This window comes from Pelophylax lessonae (genome assembly GCF_965119305.1).
Source record: "Pelophylax lessonae genome assembly, chromosome: 8".
NCBI lineage: Eukaryota > Metazoa > Chordata > Amphibia > Anura > Ranidae > Pelophylax > Pelophylax lessonae.
Genome location: NC_138775.1, coordinates 272,742,387 through 272,762,971, shown reverse-complemented (window position 1 = coordinate 272,762,971; position 20,585 = coordinate 272,742,387). Strand labels below are relative to the sequence as shown.

Genomic DNA, 20,585 nt, shown 5'->3' with positions numbered 1-20,585 from the left:
TGTCATTTTTGGTGTTTTTTTTTTTTAACGCGTAATGGCGGCGATCTGCAATTTTTTTTGCAGGACTGCGACATTGCGGCGGACACGGCGTACTGACGTCATCTAACAGCGACCTAGAGAGTGCGGGCGAGCGAAGCCGTCCGGCCGACGGCTGCACATTTTCTGCCTGACTTTTCGTGCTACACTGTAAGTGTTACTCCTTTTTATTTTAATAAATTGTACGGTTTTACGCTATGGGAGCCTCTTTTCTTCTTTTTTGATTGGCCAATTCTATGGTTGAAAGCGAGGATTTGTCCAAGAATTCATGGTTGGACCCTGACTATTGATTTCCATACAAGCTTGACTGAGTCTAATATCTGGTAAGAGGCGACCCCTACTGGTGCTTTTCTGGCATTGCATCCTGTGTCACTTGGATTGATTTCTACACACTTGCTTTAACTTGTATTTGGTAAGAGGCTGATCTAGCTGGTGATGGTCCAAGCACATTTTTTCAATACTGTTATCTTTCACTTGGGCTTATAAGTTAATTTTGTCTGGTAAGAGGAAACTCCAACTGGATCATTTTTTGCACCTTTATCCTGCATCTGTTTTGGTAGGGGTATTTACCCCTCAATTTTTCATTTTACTCAGCTATCTTGGTGGCAGCTTTTTACACGTTTCCCAATCTCAAGGTGATACTATATTAGTTGTTGGGTTTTACGCTATTGCGTTTGTTTGTATTTTTTACATGATCCGATGACCTCCGAGTTCACTGCTCACACGGGCCTGGATCTTCTATCAAAGTGACAAGATTAAGCATATCCGCTTCATTTTTACCTTAATCTGGTAGGCGTACACTCTTTAGGGAGTCGGGTTCAGGATCTTACCCAGGATACTTTCCATCTGTCATCAATATTGGGACTTTGTGGACTTTATACCTCCATAGATCACATTAGCGCAACTTGATTTACATATATTCTTTAGGGTGTGGTCACACTTGAAGTTGCTGCTTGTTTGTTTTATTCCTTTAGCGCGGTTAATTCCCCATTTTTACTACATTGCGGCGGACAGATCGGACCCTTGACTGACATTTTTGACACTTTTGGGGGTACCAGTGACATTACTACAGTAATCAGTGCTATATATATGCACTGTTACTGTAATAATGACACTGGCAGGGAAGGGGTTAATTTGATCGCCGCCGCTCCTCCCCTGGCCCGACTCCCGCTGTGACCGAATACAGCGGGAGCGAGCCTCCGGCGGCGCGCGTGCGCCGCCGAGAAAGGGGAATGTCTGGCGACGCAGGTCTACGTCGTCAGACGTTATCGAGCCACTTTGCCGCAGTAGTGCTCGAGTGAGCAGACGGCAAGTCATTAATACCAGAAATAATAACATGTTGATAGATTTTTACTTCAGGAGTATATAATGAGTTTGGTAATTCTAAAAAAAAACGTTTAAATAATTAAAATGTGATCAAACCCACTAAATTTTAGGCAACTAAAATATACTGGAGATTTTAGTAGACTGAAATACGACTAAAACCAAAAAATTCAGATGACTAAATTGCAACTAAAGCTATAAAGACTATAAATCGACATTTGATATCAAAATGAACACTGCCCTAGCTGCCCAAGCCAATCCTGACACTGCTCACATACTGTACTGTACAAACAAAGTCTGCATTTCTTGCTAGAAAATTACTTAGAACCTCCAAACATTATATATTTTTTTTAAGCAGAGGCCCTATAGAATAAAATGGCGGGTGTTGCAATTTTTTTGTTTTTTATGTTACACGATATTTGCACTGTGGTTTTTCAAACGCAAATTTTTTTGGAAAAATCTATGACTTTTAATACACATTACTGCCAGCCGGAAAAAAAAAAAAAGAAAAAAAAAGATACCAGGGTCATGACAGCAGCTGCAACCAAGACCCCGGTATAATCCACTAAAACCTGAAGACGTATAATACACAAATTTGTGGTAAAATATAAAAGATGATGTTACACTACATAGATACCTAACATGACCTGTTTTAAAATTATGCTTGTAGAATGGTGACAAACTACGATACCTAAAAATCTCCATAGACAACACTTTAAAAGCCTTTCCAGGTTACCAATTTAGAGTTACATAGGAGAGCTGGTGCTCGAATTATTGCTCTCATTCTGACGTTTGTAGCAATACCTCACGTGTGGTGCGATCACCATTTACATATGCATGTGGGAGCTACATATGTGTTCGCCTTTGTGCGTGAGTACGGGGTCAGGGAGTGCTTCAAAAACTTTTTTTGAATTTTTTTTTTTATTTTAATTTTTTATTTTTACACTGTCCCTTAAAATTATTTTTTGATCAGTGACAGGTACTCTTTACTGTGACATCTAGGATATATTGAACACCAGATCTCTCCTCTGCTCTTAAAAGCATTTGATCAAACCAATTATGGTTTGATCAGATGCTGTTACAAGCCGATAACAGCTTGTTTACCACAAAGCAAAACCAGAATCGATCAAATCCTCAACGCTTCTCATTTCATATGTAGCACTACTCCCTGGGGAGCTGCTTGATGCGGATTCTCCTGGGTTACCCATAGCAACAGTTTATGAATTCTTAGTGCTTTAAGTGTTAGGCTCAGTCAGGAAACAGTCCAGGGGATTTGGTTTTTGTTGTTTTATTTTAGAACTTGGGATGGGAGAAGGGATGAGTGGGATACTCCAACTGGATGAACTATGCACAACTTGAGGACTTCTAGCTATGATGAGTGTGGCAAGGCCGCTGCTTCACCTTGCCACTGAAGTGAAGTATTTGATAGGCGAACTATGTATTGAATTACTCTTCAGGGCCCCGCTTGGCATCCCCTTTACCCTTACTCTTTAGGGTTCTACTCAGCACCGCCTTTACTCTTGCTAACTTTGTGAGTTGACCTTCTGTCCTCTAACCTCACTGGAGTGGTTCCCCTTTCTGGGCAGACCCCTTGACAGCCCCCTGGTACACACGGACACAGTTTTACCCAGGTGACTCTGCCTGCAGCTCCACCGTCAGCTTCTCCAGGACCCTCAAGGCTCAGCTCCACACCTGGCTCACCAGGCCGACTGCCTGTGACCACTTTCCTCAGACTGAAGGAGGAGAGACAGCCGTCACCCTCCTCCTGGGACACTGCTTCCCGCCAAAGACGCCCTGTCACATGTGCCCTTGGCTTTTATGATCAATCCCAGGATGCACTGCGGTTGTGCCCTCCCACTGGGACTGTCACAAAAAACCTGTGTGTCACTGGCTGGGTTTCCTTCACTGTTCAACAGGCTTCCCTATTGGATACTGTGGGGACACTCCCTCAGACCAAGTGAATCACACCTGGACACATGCAACAGGCAAAACTAATAGATCAGGGCTCCTCTGATAAGCAGATGGAGCAGAACAATGCTTTTAACCTAGCACCTATCTAGGAGGGTGCTACACATAGACCATAGGAATGATCGTGGGAACTTCCGTTCCTTCTTCATCTCTATGATCAGCCTGGAGAAGGCTTTGCTCCTGAGCTTCCCTGGTGGCATGGGAGAGCCTGTGGAGGCAGAGGAAAGTGAGGGACGGGGACGACCCCCTTCCACCACATGTAAAAGCGATCCAGTGGCTCTATAGCCACTCTGATTACTTTTACATTATACAGCATTGCCAGCTGAAAAATAAATAAATACCAGTGTCATGACTGCAGCTGCAATCATGACCCCGATATAACCAATGAAACCCAAAGATGTACAGGTACATTCTAAGGGCAGCAAGTGGTTAAAGCCCATTTATCATTTATCGGGGTTTTTTGTTTGTGTCCTCCAGGGGAGATTTCCTTTCACCTCCTGTCCTGGAGATGCAACTGGAAATAAGAAATCTCCCCAAAGCTTAGACAGTTGTCGCCACAACATTTGTCCCCAGTATTTTTCTGTCTTAGTGACAATGGCCACCAGGACAAATTAAGAGGGTGGATTCCCCCAGTCTGGATGGAGACAGCCATAAAAACCTGGTGGAAGGTCTAACCCTTCCCTACTAAAAGAAAAAGTTTTGCCTTCACATCAGTGGCGGCCCGTCCATTGGGGGCGCAGGGGTGCTGCCCCCCCCATCCATGTATCCGGCCCCCTAACCTACATGCAGGGCGCCGGACGCATGGATTCCAATCAGGGTTTTTTTTTTTGAAGCACTTGATTAGAGCCAGAGACTCCAATAGGCTTTAAAAAAGGGTGGGCTCGGGGCGCAGAGCACTGTGCCCTGAGCCCACTCAGTTGTGTGACAATAGCGAATGAATATTCACTATTGTCACACGTATTCTCCTCCTGGCCAATCAGGAAGCGGGTCCTGAGACCCTTTTCCCGATTGGCTGAAAGGAGAAGCCATACCATTGGCCAAGGAGGAGGAGGGAGGAGACGCAGGAGACTGAGGGGGAAGCCGCTGCTGCTGCTGCTGCCTGCCCTCCACATGTCCAGAGTGAGTGAACCGGCGACCGGGGGGGGGGGGGGTATAGTGTGCAGGCTGGTGTGGTCCGGGGGTGTATGGTGCGGTCCGTCTGCCCGGCCCATGGAGCACCAGCCGCCACTGCGCTTCACATATACTTTACACTGACCATGTTCAAAGAATATTGTTACTATTTAAAGTTTCATGCTGTGAAATAATAATTACAGAAAGTACGAACCTTGACGTGGCCCTGAGAAGAGAACCTCGGGCTCCAGCCAGATAGTGTCATCGCTGCGCAGAGTCGCTGTGGCGGTTGTGTACGGCAAACTAACCAAGTTTTTTCCCACATCATTCTGTGCATCAAAAAAAGTAGATCGAAATGATGTAATATGAAGAGGTCCATATGATAAATCTTTAAGTCTTTTTCTGACAACTGTATAAAAGAAATTAAAGTGTATCTACAGCCAGTGAGGAAGAGCTAGAAGAGGAGTTGGTGACCTTTTCTATGTTGTGTCATGGTCACAAGCATTCGACAACCAGCATGCCAGTGAACAATTGTGTGTTCTAGGCTTAGTATATTTTCAACATTGCACTCATAGCTGTACTGCTAATGGCAGGGTTCAACTAGTCGTGATGAAAAAAATTATCACATGGTGCACATTGAAAACATAGTCAGCCCCCATGCATGCTCTTCAGACCTCAGGTCAGCCCCCAATCCATGCACTTAAAGCCTCAGGTTACCACTGTGATAAAAATATAAAGTAATGGCAAATCCAAAATTTGCAGTTGTCACCAGAACAAGAAGAGATCTAGGGGGAGATGTACTAAAACTGGTGCACAGAATCTGGAGCGGCTGTGCAAAATAACCAATCTTCTTCTAGGTTTTATTGTCAAAGCTTAATGCAACAAGCTGAAATTAGAAGCTGATTGGCTACCATGCACAGCTGCACCACTTTTAGTAAATCTCTCCCATAATATCTTCTGATGGAAACACTTGTCCAGGTGACATCTGTCTACCAGGGGGTCAATCCTAAGATTACCATATTTTCAAAATGAAATCTGGGAGCACCCTACTGACTACACCCAAAAAAAAAAAAAAACACACTCTCAGTTGTAGCCACGCCTACAAATTCATGCCCCAAAACAACTGGTCACAGACTTTTAGAACAAGAGGCAAGCTTTGCAGGAATAAAATCAAAATATCTTGGGTGCCACAAGAAAAGGACAGATGCAGTGCATTGTGGGTGTGGCCACACTGCATTAACAATGGGTGGCGTTAAAAAGGGAATGGTTAAAAAAAAAAACTGAACCTAGGCTGTTATAGGCTAAGAGATTGTGGAGGGTAAATTGCAAGGGTGAGGATTAGGAAATGCACAGAGGTCAGGGGTCAGGATTAGGTAATGCATAGAGTTCAGGGTTCAGGATTAAATAAAGCATAGAGGTCAGGGGTCAGGATAATGTAAAGCACAGAGGTCAGGGGTCAGGATTAAATAAAGCATAGAGGTCAGGATCAGGTAACGCACAGAGGTAAGGGGTCAGGATTAGGTAACACTTGAGTTCAGGGGGGTCAGGATTAAGTAACACACAGAGGTGCGGATTAAGCAACTCGGAGTGCAGGGGTCAGGATTAAGTGACACTAGAGTTTAGGGGTCAGAACTAAATAATGCAAGAGTTCAATGGTTAGGATTAAATAACGGTCATGAGTCAGGATTAGGTAAACTATAGAGTGCAGGGGTCAGGAAGAAGTATTGCATAGAGGTCAAGGTTCAGGCTTAGGTAACACCAGAGTTCAGGGGTCAGGATTGAGTAATGCCAGAATTCAGGGTCCAGGATTAAATAAAGCATAGAGGTCAGGGGTCAGGATTAGGTAACACAGGGTTCAGGTGTCAGGATTAAGTAATGCACAGAGTTCAGAAGGTTAAGATTAAGTAACGTCAGAATTTAGGGGTCAGGATTAGGTAACGTCAGAATTTAGGGGTCGGGATTAGGTAACATCAGAATGAATGCAAGAGTTCAGGGGTTAGGATTAAATAACGGTCATGAGTCAGGATTAAGTAAACGTTAGAGTGCAGGGGTCAGGAGTAAGTATTGCATAGAGGTCAAGGTTCAGGCTTGGGTAACATCAGAGTTCAGGGGTCAGGATTAGGTAATGCACAGACTTCAGGGGTTAGGATAAAGTAATGCCAGAGTTCAGGGGTCAGGATTAAGTAGCGCACAGTATTCTGGAGTCAGGATTAGGAGTCATGGGATGATGCAGTTACTCACAGATTGTGGCATGTTTCTGTCAACCCCAGCCCAGGGCCCAGCATTGTCCTGGGTAGACTGTAGTTTTCACAGTGCATGGCTCCAATTCCTTACACTGCGCAGGTATAAATTTAAAATTGGCACCATTCATGTTGCCACGCATGCCCAGACTGCTCCAGTTGTGCAATGCTAGTGTCTGTTTAAAAACGGCACAGCTGGGAAAGTCTGAACACGTGCATCTTTATTAATGGCTGAATATCCGGAGCACTCAACCTGCGCAATTTTGGGACTGACCCTTTTGCAGTGTGGGGAATTGGAGAAATACACTGTGAAACTTATGGTGTTGGCTCCGGGGAACAAATCTGGGAACACCCACTTCCCAGGGACCTCACAACCAGGACTGTCCACGGGAAACAGGGATGAATGGTAACCTTAGTCAATTCCCTTGATTTGGAGAAATTTCCTTCCCCTTCCTGTTGTGTTCCAGATCAGAAAGTGAAGGGAAATCTCCCTAGTAGGCAAAAAAAATAAAAATCTGACCTGGGTTCTAAACATTATACCATACAAACATATATACAGTATAAAAGAAAAGAAAAAAGTAAAAAAACAGTAGAAGGAGATCTCCAGTTAGGAAAAGTCATCAGCATTTTTTTAACAGGTTATATGTACAGTGCACCTTTGGCCATTAACTGGGTATTAGATATTTAGATATTAGGCATATATACCTCATTACCAATTAAATTAATACAGGAAATCACACGTTTCCATATCTGTTTTGTAGCCCCAAAGAAAAAATAGGTGGAATTTTAACCCCCAAAACACATTGGCTGTTCTATGTTGTCTTTTTGTGAACCAATATCAATATTAAAGGCAAAACATTTTGGATAGAGTGGAGAGGGATTAGTTCCCCTGTCATTTTTTCTTTTGCTGTCTGTGCCTGCGTTAAAGGAAAAGTACAGCCAAAACTCGTTTGGCCATGCTTCTCCTGTAAATCACAGGAGTGCAGTTCGTTCTGCACTCCTGTGACCCGTTTTCAGCAGACAGTAGGCTGAAGCCTGCTGTCGGCTGACGTCAAAGAGCCAGCCCAGGCTCAGGCAAGATCACAACAATGAAGTCGGGATCCGCCTACATGGCTGAACCGGCACCCAGCTCAGCCTCTCAGTGAGCCGCTGAGAGCCTGAGCTGGCCTCTCCCATCCCCTCTGCAGTGCAGAGCTCCAGTGAGCGGTCAGAGCAGAGAGCCAGTGACTGACAGATACCAGCTCTCTGCTCAGGGAGCTGTGAGAACCCACGTGGCTAGACCGGCATCCGGCTCAGCCTCTCAGTGAGCCGCTGAGAGCCTGAGCTGGCATCTCCCATCCCCTCTGCAGCACAGCACTCCAGTGAGCGAGGTTGGGGGGGGGGCAGAGCAGAGAGCCGATGACTGACAGTCACCAGCTCTCTGCTCAGGGAGCTGTGAGAACCCACATGGCTAGACCGGCACTCGGCTCAGCCTCTCAGTGAGCTGCTGAAAGCCTGACCTGGCCGCTCCCATCCCCTATAAAGCCCAGTGCTCCAGTGAGCCGGGGGGAGGGGGGGGGGTAGACCAGAGAGCTGGTGACTGACAATTACCAGCTCTCTGCTCACAGAGCTGTGAGAACCGAGTGATCGTCAGTGTTTGATCGCTTGGTTCTGCCTGTTAGAGGTGTCTGGGGTCAGATGCTGCATCCACCTAGTTAAGTATGATTCTAAAAAAAAGAACATACATTTCTTTTAAGGAGATTCTCCCTCTCTATTTGTCCTGTTTACTATTATTAACAGTGAAAGTAAAAGAAAATCCCAAATTTTGGGTTGTCCCCAGAAATCTTCCAATTGGGACACTAGTTCTGGTGACCTGGGGGTCCCCAAAGAATTCCCTTAATTTGCAGCCTCTCACTTCCTGTTTGGCTATGGGACAGGAAGTGAAGGGAAATCTCCATAATTCGACACAGATGGACTCTCACGCCTTTCATTTGCCTCATTTATTAGACTTTGTATATGGGAATAATTCAAATCTTCTGTTTGGGGGAATACCCTGTTTTTGTTGAAAGCAGCCTGACCGGGGCCACTGTACGTTATCACAATCTGATGGATCTACTGCTAATCTAAATCCAGTGCTTTGCTTCTATTGGTTTAGTTCCTGAAATAGCAGCTGTTCCGGAGTACTCTACCTTCTGGATATCGAGAGGCAGGACGTATCGACGCGCTTCCGGCTGTGGTGCCTTGTCCGCGAGCCTTTTAATCTCTTCCCAGTTTTCACGTAAGTTGGCCAGATACAGATAGTTGTAGATGAACTCAAAGCTGCAAGAAAGACAACCAGACATTTATATCAACTTCCAGACCAGCTTTAGAATGGATAACACCGTCTAATATTAATACTTAGACCCGGGGGATCATGGACTAGGTCAAAATTGGAAATGCCCAAAAGGTGCAGAGGAGCCTTATAGATGAACTGAAGGCAAACAGCGAAAAGAAAAGATGAAGTACATACACAGATTGCATTTCTTTGTCCTAAGCAGTGGCGGCTGGTGCATTGGGGGCGCAGGGGCACCGCCCCCCTATCCATGCGCCCGGCCCCCTAATCTACATGCAGGGTGCTGGACGCATGGATTCCAATGGGGTTTTTTTTTTTTTTTTTTGAAGCACGTGATTAGAGCAAGAGGCTCTGATAGGCTTCAAAAAAGCTATTATCACACTGATGCTCCTCCCAGCCAATCAGGAAGCGGGCCCTGAGACCCGTTAACTGATTGGCCGAAAGGAGAGGCAATGCTATTGGCCAAGGAGGAGGAGGAGAGAGGAGACACAGGGGAAGCCGCCGCCGCCGCTGCCTGCCCTCCATGTCAGTCGAGGTGAGTGAGCCGGCGGGGGGGGGGGGGGGAGGGTGTTATGGTGTGGGAGCTGGTGTGGCCCGGGGGGTGGGGGATACAGTGTGCTCCTTCTGCCGCCCCCGGCCCATGAAGCACCAGCCGCCACTGGTCCTAAGATTTACAGGATTCTGCCAGACAGAGCAATCCTGTCTGATGGAACGGGAAACCAGATTTTTCTGTGCTGCAGTTAACTAACATTGTGAGAGGTAATAAATTCCTAGAAGTGTTACACTGGCTTAGCATGCATTAACTTAAAGTAGAACGCATGATCACACACAGTGGGAGCCCAGCGGCGGGTACCGCGGACTCAATGTCCGCCGGCACCTGCTGATGGTTCAGTACACAGGCAGAATGGCGATCTGCCTATGTAAACAAGGCAGATCACTGTTCTGTCAGTAGGAAAGGCACGGATCCTGTGTTCCTGCAAAGCATGGACATGGCTTTATGCCTTCCCCCTATTAAAAGCACCTCCCACAGTTTAGAGAAACACTGGCTAGGCACACAGCTAACCCTTTCATTGCCCCTGATGTTAACATTTTCCCTGCCAGTATCATTAGTACAGTAACAGTGCATATTTTTAGCACTTATCACTGTAAGGCCCCTTTAAACACATGTCCGATCCTGTCTGTTCCGTTTTCTGTTCAGCGGGGGAGATCGATCCGCTGATCCCCCGCTGAGCAAGCGGATGACAGCTCCGTCTCCGCTCTGTGTGCAGAGACGGAGGTGTCAGATCCCCGCTCTCCTCTATGGGGGAATCGGATGAAAACGGACCGCCTGTCCGTTCTCATCCGATCCGATCTGCCAGACGGATGGAAAATAGGGTTTCCATCCTTCCAGAATTGACAGACAGGATCGGATCAGATGTCAGCGGACATGTCTCCACTGACATCGGATGCCCCATAGAGATGCATGGGGCATCCGGTCAGATCCGCCTGAAAAACTAACAGGCGGATCTGAACGGTCCGCATGTGTGAAAGGGACCTAATAATGTCACTGTTCCCCAAAAAAGTGTCAGTTAGTGTCCAAATTGTCCGCTGCAATATCCTAGTCCTGCTATAAGTCGCTGATCGCTGCCATTAATACTTAAAACAAAACAAATAAAATAATCCCATCGTTTGTAGGTACGATAACTTTTGCTCAAACCAATCAATATATGCTTGATGGCATTTTTTTTTTACCAAAAACATTTAGCAGAATACATATTGGCCTAAATTTATTAAGAAATTAGATTTTTTATAATTTTTTATTAGATATGTTTTATATCAGAAAGCACAAAATATTTTTTTTTTCAAATTGGTCGGTCTTTTTTTTTTTTATCGCACAACTGCGCATTTGTCAGTTAAAGTAACGCAATGCCGTATAGCAAAAAACGGCCTGGTTGGGAAGGGGGGGGGGGGGATAAATCTTCTGGAGGTCAAGTAGTTAATGGGTGCACAGACTGCAATAAAAACGGACAAGTGTTCTAATCTCTCTCCACTCTATCCAGAACAAAAAAAAAGTTTTGCCTTTAGTTACACTTTAACCACTTGCCGACCGCTCACTCGAGCTCTACTGCGACAAAGTGGTTAGTTCCCATCCAGCGACGTAGACCTACGTCGCTGGACTCCTCCCCTTGTGGGTGGCGCTCGCACGCCGCCAGAGGCACACTCCCGCTGTATTCAGTCACAGCGGGAGTCGGGCCAGGGGAGGAGCGGCGGTGATCACCGCCACTCTTCCCCGATCATCGGAGAATCTAGTTTGGAGATCTGCCTGCTTGTGTAAACAGAGCGGGCGGATCTCCTAAGTGACTGACAGAGACAGATTGCAGGGTTCAGCATAGCTGAACCTGCGATCTGTCCCTGTGTCACTCAGTCACCTCCCCCCACACATGTCAGTAAGCACCAGGCATACATTAACCCCTCCCTCTCCAATACAATTAACCCCTTCCCTGCCAGTGTCATTTTTACAGTAACAGTGCATATGTATAGCACTGATTACTGCAGTAATGTCACTGGTACCCCCAAAAGTGTCAAAAATGTCAGTCAGGGGTCCGATCTGTCCGCCCCAATGTTGCAGTACCGCAAAAAAAATTGCAGATCGCCGCCATTATTCGTTAAAAAAAAAAAACACCAAAAATGACAGAAATCTTTCCCTTAGTTAGTAAACGCAATAACTTTTGCACAAGCCAATCAAAATACGCTTATTGTGATTTTTTTTTATACCAAACATAGGTAGCAGAAAACAAATTGGCCAAAAATTAAAAAAAAAAAAAATTTTGATTTTTACATTTTTTTGGGGGGAATTTCATATAAAAATTTTTTAAAAATATTGTTATTTTTTCAAAATTTACGCTCTTTTTTTTGTTTATAGCGCAAAAAGTAAAAATCGCACAGGTGATCAAATACCACCAAAAGAAAGCTCTGTTTGTGGGAAAAAAAGGACGTAAATTTAGTTTGTGTGCGGCGTCGCACGACCGCACAATTGTCAGTTAAATTCGCACAGTGCCGAATCGCAAAAAGTGGCCTGAACGTAAGACAGCAAAATCCTCCGGTGGTAAAGTGGTTAACATTGAAAAAAAAAGATTTGAGGACCGTTTGGCTTAGATTGGACTCCAGTAATACGGTATGTGCCATAACCACTGTCCTGAAATGACTTGGGTAAATAAACTGATCCAACATGGGGATTATGTACCGGTGTCCTCTACATGCGGATTCTACAGAAGGAGATACAACTATTCCAAAATGTTTTAATCCATCATCCCCCTCCTAATGGTATGAGTAAAAAGAACATATTACCCTTTCCAGCAGCACACATCCACTATTAGAAATCCATTGTCTTCATAGGTGTTGATGTGGTGGAAAATGTTGAAAGATGAGGTTCTGTATTTTACATTGAGATATTCCCCGGTGTGCTTTTCTGCTACATGCATCCAAGTCTACATAACATGGGAGAAGAGCATATGTTCTACCCATACTTACAGAACAGAACATCATCCATGCCTACATAACATAGAGTATATGTTCTATATATATATCTACAAAACACCATCTATGCCTACATAACGTAGAAGAAGAGTATATGCTCTATACATATCTACAAAACACCATATATGCCTACCTAACATAGGAGAAGAGCATATGCTCTATCCACACCTACATATTACATGAAAAGAGTATATGTTCTATTCATACCAACATATTACAGAAGAGTATATGTTCTATCCAGATCTACATAACACAGGATAATGATATACAGTATCTCACAAAAGTGAGTACACCCCTCACATTTTTGTAAATATTTTATTCTATCTTTTCATGTGACAACACGGAAGAAATTACACTTTGCTACAATGTAAAGTAGTGAGTGTACAGCTTGTATAACAGTGTACATTTCCTGTCCCCTCAAAATAACTCAACTCACAGCTATTAATGTCTAAACCGCTGGCAACAAAAGTGAGTTCACCCCTAAGTGAAAATGTCCAAATTGGGCCCAATTAGCCATTTGCCCTCCCCAGTGTCATGTGACTCGTTAGTGTTGCAAGGTCTCAAGTGTGAATGGGGAGCAGGTGTGTTAAATTTGGTGTTATCGCTCTCACTCTCTCATACTGGTCCCTGGAAGTTCAACATGGCACCTCATGGCAAAGAACTCTCTGAGAATCTGAAAAAAAGAATTGTTGCTCTACATAAAGATGGCCTAGGCTATAAGAGAATTGCCAGGACCCTGAAACTGAGCTGCAGCACTGTGGTCAAGACCGTACAGCTGTTTACCAAGACAGTTTCCATTCAGAACAGGCCTCGCCATGGTCGACCAACGAAGTTGAGTGCACATTCTCAGCGTCATATCCAGAGGTTGTCTTTGGGAAATAGATGTAGGAGTGCTGCCAGCATTGCTGTAGAGGTTGAAGGGGTGGGGGGTCAGCCTGTCAGTGCTCAGACCATACGCCGCACACTGCATCAAATTGGTCTGCATGGCTGTCATCCCAGAAGGAAGCCTCTTCTAAAGATGATGCACAAGAAAGCCTGCAAACAGTTTGCTAAAGACAAGCAGACTAAGGACATGGATTACTGGAACCATGTCCTGTGGTCTGATGAGACCCAGCTATATGTATTTGGTTCAGATGGTGTCAAGCGTGTGTGGCGGCAACCAGGTGAGGAGTACAAAGACAAGTGTGTCTTGCCTACAGTCAAGCATGGTGGTGGGAGTGTCATGGTCTGGGGCTGCATGAGTGCTGCCAGCACTGGGGAGCTACAGTTCATTGAACATTAAATTGGAACTACCATTATTTTATGCTCTTTGGTGTCTGCTTTCAGAAAACGTATAATGTTTGGGGGTTCTGTGTATTCTTCAGGCCTGAAATGATTTTTTTTTAAATGTGTGCGCAAAAAACACAAAAAATGGCTCTGGCAGCGAAAGGGTTAATATTTCTTCACATTTACATGTAGGCCAAGCTATCCAGCAGAACTAACAATAAATGTGGTTGAATACATATAGATTTTTTTTAGATTCCGGGGAATATGAAGCAGTCATAATAACCTCATGAGAGATTGGATTGCAGAGATCTGGAGTTACTTTGATTTCACCTGTTCTGTATTCCCCGGGAATCTCCCTGCAAGGACGGTGACATCATGCCAAGTGATGTGGAAGACGGGTTACTGTAAGTATAAATCTAACTTTTTCTACAGATACATTTTACACCTAATAATAGGTGATTAGGAAAGGGGGAGGGGACAAAGACGTTTTCGTGGAGAGGTTTTGTTCAGCTTTAAAGCGTAACTCCACTTTTGTTGAGAAAAAAACATTCCCCTCTGGGTGATCTCTGTACATTGCAAGGATTATAACAAACTTTGTTGCAGATTCCTACATTTTGTTATTCTGAAGAAATCATTGTTTGTTCCTCTGTGCCCATGTGCTGAGTGGGTCTATTAGGCGGGGTTTCATAATAATCAGCTGTGGCAGCTGCAGAGCACTAATGAAGAAATCTGCTGGGCCTGGATCCCTTTAGACGTGTTCCTATTGGGAGTATCTCACCAAAAATGAAATTTTTGTTGCAGGGGATGCCAGAAATCTGACTTGTATCTTAGTGCAGACTTCAGTGAGCCAATCACACAAGCAGGAAATGATGTTTCTGGGGGTGTGGTCAGTATACATTCTGTGTACAGAACACCTCCAGGTATCCATATTGTATTGCATTTTCAAGTAAATGACAGCGGCTGCATATTAAAAACGAAAGGTCATTTTTGATAACACTCAATTACAATATGATTTCTGTCGCAATTGTATGCACTATATTATTATTATTTTTTTATTTGCTATTTTTTTTCCCCACGAAAGTGGAGTTACCCTTTAAATAACTCCTTTGCTAAGAAGTTGTGTTCAGTTTCGATTTTCTTTGCCTTGGATTTCTAGGTTCTATAGTGTTCAGACTTACCCCCATGGTTTCATGAGACTCGAAGCAATCCATGTAGTTGGCCCCCCAAATACTCCACGCCGAAAGGAACTTAAACAGATTAATCTTCACCGGCTGTTCTACGAAGACTAAGTAATTTGGCGTCATTCCGAAACTGCAAAACAGGTAACAAGAGGTGATCAGTTTACAGTGGCACTGGTGGTAAGGGCTATTTCACACCATATCTCCATATACTATATTGTCAAAAGTATTGGGACAACTGCCTTTACACGCACATGAACTTTAATGGCATCCCAGTTTTAGTCTGTAGGGTTCAATACTGAGTTGGCCCACCCTTTGCAGCTATAACAGCTTCAACTCTATGGGAAGGCTGTCTACAAGGTTTAGGAGTGTGACTATGGGAATGTTTGACCATTCCTCCAGAAGAGCATTTGTGAGTTCTGGCACTGATATTGGACAAGAAGGCCTGTCTTGCAATCTCCACTCTAATTCATCCCAAAGGTGTTCTATTGGGTTGAGGTCAGGACTCTGTGCAGGCCAGTCAAGTTCCTCCACCCAAAACTCACTCATCCATGTCTTTATGGACCTTGCTTTGTGCACTGGTCCAAATCATTTGGTGGAGGGGGGGTTATGGTGTGGGGTTGTTTTTCAGGGGCTGGGCTTGGCTCCTTAGTTCCAGTGAAAGGAACTCTTAAGGCGTCAGCATACCAAGACATTTTGGAGAATTTCATGCTCTCAACTTTGTGGGAACAGTTTGCGGATGGCCCCTTCCTATTCCAATGTGACTGCGCACCAGTGCACAAAGCAAGGTCAATGGAAACAGAGTCCTGGAAGTGAAGGTTTGTCCCCACAGAGCCCTGATTTTGATATCATGGGGTCTGTCTGGGATTACATGAAGAGACAGAAGGTTTTGAGACAGCCTACATCCACAGAAGATGGATGTGGTTAGTTCCTTAAGATGTTTGGAACAACCTGCCTGCCAAGTTCCTTCAAAAACTCTGTGCAAGTGTACCTAGAAGAATTGATGCTGTTTTGTTCATTTACTTTCCATTTTTTTAATTAATAAAAAAAGAAACTATTAACCACTTGCCGACCGCCAGTGGCGTAGCGTGGGTTGTCAGCACCCGGGGCAAGGCAAGTAATTTGCGCCCCCTACACAAACCTACCCCCCCCCATACACTGACCCCCCTTCACTTACCCCCACTACACTGACACATACACTGACCCCTACACTGACTCCCCCTTGCATTTCTATACACTGACCCCCCCATACAATAACACCCCCTACACTGACACCTATACAGACCCCCCTACACTGACCCCCCCATACACTGACCCCTACACTAACACCCCCCTACACTGCCCCCCCATACACTGACAGCTACACTGACACCTATACTGACCCCCTTACATTCCCACATACACTGACCCCCAATACACTGACCCCCTACATTTCCACATACACTGACCCCTACACTAATAGCTATACTGACCCCCCTACACTGACCTCCCCCATACACTGACACCTATACTGACCCCCCTACACTGACCGCCACATACACTGACACCTATACTGACCCCCCAACACTGACCGCCACATACACTGACACCTATACTGACCCCCCTACACTGACCGCCACATACACTGACACCTATACTGACCCCCCTACATTTCCACATACACTGACCCCCCCTACACTGATCCCCCCCATACACTGACACCTACGCTGACCCCCCTACACTGACACACCCTCCTCTACACTGACCCCCCCATACACTGACACCTACACTGATCCCCCCCGTACACTGACAGCTACACTGACACCTATACTGACCCCCTTAATTCCCACATACACTGACCCCCCATACACTGACCCCTACACTAATAGCTATACTGGCCCCCCCATACACTGACACCTATACTGACCCACCTATACTGACCCCTCCATACAATGACACCTATACTGATCCCCCTACACTGACTGCCACATACACTGACACCCCTACATTTCCACATGCACTGACCCCCTACACTGATCCCCCCCATACACTGACACCTACACTGACCCCTACACTGACCCCTACACTGACACCTATAGTGACCCCCCTACACTGACACACCCTCCTCTACACTGACCCCCCCCCCATACACTGACACCTACACTGACCCCCCGCCCCCCCATACACTGACAGCTACACTGACACCTATACTGACCCCCTTACAATCCCACATACACTGACCCCCCCATACACTGACCCCTACACTGACTCCCCCCTACATTTCCAGATACACTGACCCCCACACTAATAGCTATACTGACCCCCCCCATACACTGACACCTATACTGACCCCCCTACACTGACCTCCCCCATACACTGACGCCTATACTGACCCCCCTACACTGATCCCTATACTGACCCCCCCATACACTGATGCCTATACTGACCTCCCCCATACACTGACGCCTATACTGACCCCCCTACACTGATCCCTATACTGACCCCCCTGCATTTCCACATACACTGACCCCCCCCCTACACTGACACCTACGCTGACCCCCCTACACTGACACACCCTCCTCTACACTGACCCCCCCACATACACTGACACCTACACTGACACCTATGCTGACCCCCCTACACTGACACACCCTCCTCTACACTGACCCCCCCCCATACACTGACACCTACACTGACCCCCCCCCCTCCCATGTTCACTTCACCTACACTGACACCTATACTGACCCCCCTACATTTCCACATACACTGACCCCCCCCCCTACACTGACACCTACACTGACCCCTCCCTCCCTTCCATGTCCACTTCCCCTACACTGACACCTATGCTGACCCCCCCACTTCCCTGGGCCCTGGGGGCAGGCAAGACATCACTTACCATGTTCTGTGCCAATACACTGGCGACTCGAGGAGGGGAGAGACAGCATGTCGGTGGCCGGCCGGACAGCAGGGGGAGACTCCGGAAGCGGTGCTGCACATGCACCGAGCCACAGACAGACTGGCATCTTCATCCACGACCAGCCCCGCCCCCTGGCCGCATGACACCTTCAGCGGTCCGCCGCTCGTCTTGCACAAAGCGGCGGCCACTGAGCCAAGAGGTGGAGTGCAGGCGGGCGCCGGGCGGGCAACTTCAGAATAAAGGGACACTTTGATCCCGCCGATTGCGGGCGTGGGATGCGCCCCCCTAAATGTTGCGCCCGGTGCCAGTGGCCCCCCCTGCACCCCCCACGCTACGCCACTGCCGACCGCCGCCCGACTATATACGGCGCCGGTCAGCCCCTCCCAGGCAAAGTGACGTACCGGTACGTCACTAGCCTGGGAGCGAATAGGGGGCAAGCGCGCCCCCGGAGGCGCGCTCCCGCCCCCGCTCGTACCCGACGAAGCCGGCGCGTGTGACCGGCGGACACTCGCGATCGTCGGGTAGAGAGGGAGAAAGGCAGGCGGCTAATGTAAACAAAGCCGCCTGTCACTCTCCCCTGTGTAAAAGCACAGATCACGCGATCCTGCTATGTAGGATTGGTGATCTGTGCTGTTACACACACAGCCACATCCAATGACAGTAAGAAACACGCCCCAAGGGACACACTTAACCCCTCCCACTCCAATAAAGTTAACCCCTTCCCTCCCAGTGTCATTTTTACAGTAACAGTGCATATGTATAGCACTGATTACTGTAGTAATGTCACTGGTAACCCCAAAAGTGTCAAAAATGTCAGTCAAGGGTCCGATCTGTCCGCTGCAATGTTGCAGTCCCGCCAAAAAAAAATCGCAGATCGCCGCCATTACTCGTTAAAAAAAAAAACAACAAAAATGACAGAAATCTTTCCCTTAGTTAGTAAACGCAATAACTTTTGCGCAAACCAATCAAAATACGCCAATTGTGATTTTTTTTTACCAAACATAGGTAGCAAAAAACAAATTGGCCAAAAATTTTAAAAAAATTCGATTTTTACATTTTTTTGGGGGGGTATTTCATATAAAAAAATGTGAAAAATATTGTTATTTTTGCAAAATTGTCGCTATTTTTTTGTTTATAGCGCATGATCAAAAAATCGCACAGGTGATCGAATACCACCAAAAGAAAGCTCTGTTTGTGGGAAAAAAAGGACGTCAAATTCATTTGGGTACAGCGTCGCACGACCGCGCAATTGTCCGTTAAAGTCACGCAGTGCCGAATCGCAAAATACCCCCTGGTCAGGAAGGGGGTAAAATCTTCCGGGGCTTAAGTGGTTAACACTTCTATTTCTGAAAGCATTCTTAATTTACAGCATTTTCCACACATGCCTACATTTTTCCATATATACATACAGAATATGTTATTCATATATACTTTGTGAACTAACTTTGTAGTTTTACAGTAGCCCTGATGAAGTGGGCCCAGATCCCTGAAATGCGTTAACTTGTAAATGAATTTAGTAAATCTACAACACTACACTTCCTATATCCTTATTGTCAAGAAGGAGGTGCCCTTTGAATTTGTAGCGGTGTGCCCACTTTTGTCTTCTCTTGTATTTCTTGTATACAAAGTTAGATACCTCGGTGATAAATACCAGGCTAATTTAGCTCCATCTTCTGTTAATGTTTGTAGCATGGATTCAGAGTATGCCCCTTGTCTTTGGATCTATTTGCTTTAGAGCAGTGGTCTCCAAACTTTGGCCCTGGGGGCCGATGCGGCCCTTTGCTTGCCTTCATCCGGCACTTGAGGCATAATTCCTGCCACTGACACCAACAATGGGGCACCATTCCTTCCACTGACACCAATTATTTCTCCCCCTAATACCATAGATTGTGTATTGTTTACTCCCACTGCCCATAGTCCGGGCCCCCTAAACTCTGAAGGACAGTAAACTGGCCCTTTCTTCAGAAAGTTTGGAGACCCCTGAGGATAAGTTTCCTTTGACAAATGTACTGTCTGGCGCCATCTTCTGGCAGATATATGTAAACATTTTGTTTTTGTCAAACTACATAGCAAGGTGAACAAAAAATCAGGATCACGTTATATATGCAGTGCTGGGACAAGGTCATCCAGTGTCCAGGGCAAAGATGCCAAACTACGCCCCCCTTCCCTTACAGTAAGGGTTAGGTTGTCCCTGTCCCTGCAATAAACCATTGCACCCAAGGCATCTGTGCCTCCTGCCCACCCCTTGTCGCGGCCCTGTATATATGTGAAGGTTCAAGTCACCTGTGAACATAGGATGGCATAAATCTGTCACTACACGGAAACTGGACAACAACTGAGGATTTTTTAATGGGATCTTCTTTGTCTGAAACATAAAACAGGAAATGTTTTTAAATTTATAAATTCTTTGCTTTACAAATATACATTTAAAACTAAAGCTTAAAGGGGTTGTAAAGTCTTGTTTTTTAAAAATAACTTACAAAATACTTACATCCTCTGTGTAAGGGTTTTGCTCAGAGCATCCCCTATCCTCATTTTCTGGGGTGTCCCAAGGGCACTACTGGCTCCTCCTCTTCATTAGGTGTCCCCACAGAAAGCCCCTTTCCATGGGGGCACCTGGGTGGGCATGTTCCAAAGTCCTGCTGCTGCGTCCATTGACACAGAAAGCGGGACTTGGCCCCGCCCTCCCGCTCCCGTGTCACAGGATTTGATTGACAGCTGCAACAAAGAAGGTTTTTCAC

At 45.9% G+C, this 20,585-nt stretch overlaps 1 protein-coding gene across 1 annotated transcript in view; it reads right to left on the bottom strand.

The window, feature by feature from the left end:
• RPE65 (retinoid isomerohydrolase RPE65) overlaps positions 1-20,585 on the bottom strand; it is a 70,628-nt gene that overhangs the window by 13,106 nt on the left and 36,937 nt on the right. Inside the window, exons 7-11 of the mRNA XM_082266493.1 lie at positions 20,128-20,209; positions 14,949-15,081; positions 12,316-12,455; positions 8,846-8,975; positions 4,652-4,766 (exon numbers count right to left, since the gene is read on the bottom strand). Coding sequence (XP_082122619.1) covers positions 4,652-4,766; positions 8,846-8,975; positions 12,316-12,455; positions 14,949-15,081; positions 20,128-20,209 — 600 coding nt within the window. The remainder of the gene's footprint in view (positions 1-4,651; positions 4,767-8,845; positions 8,976-12,315; positions 12,456-14,948; positions 15,082-20,127; positions 20,210-20,585) is intronic.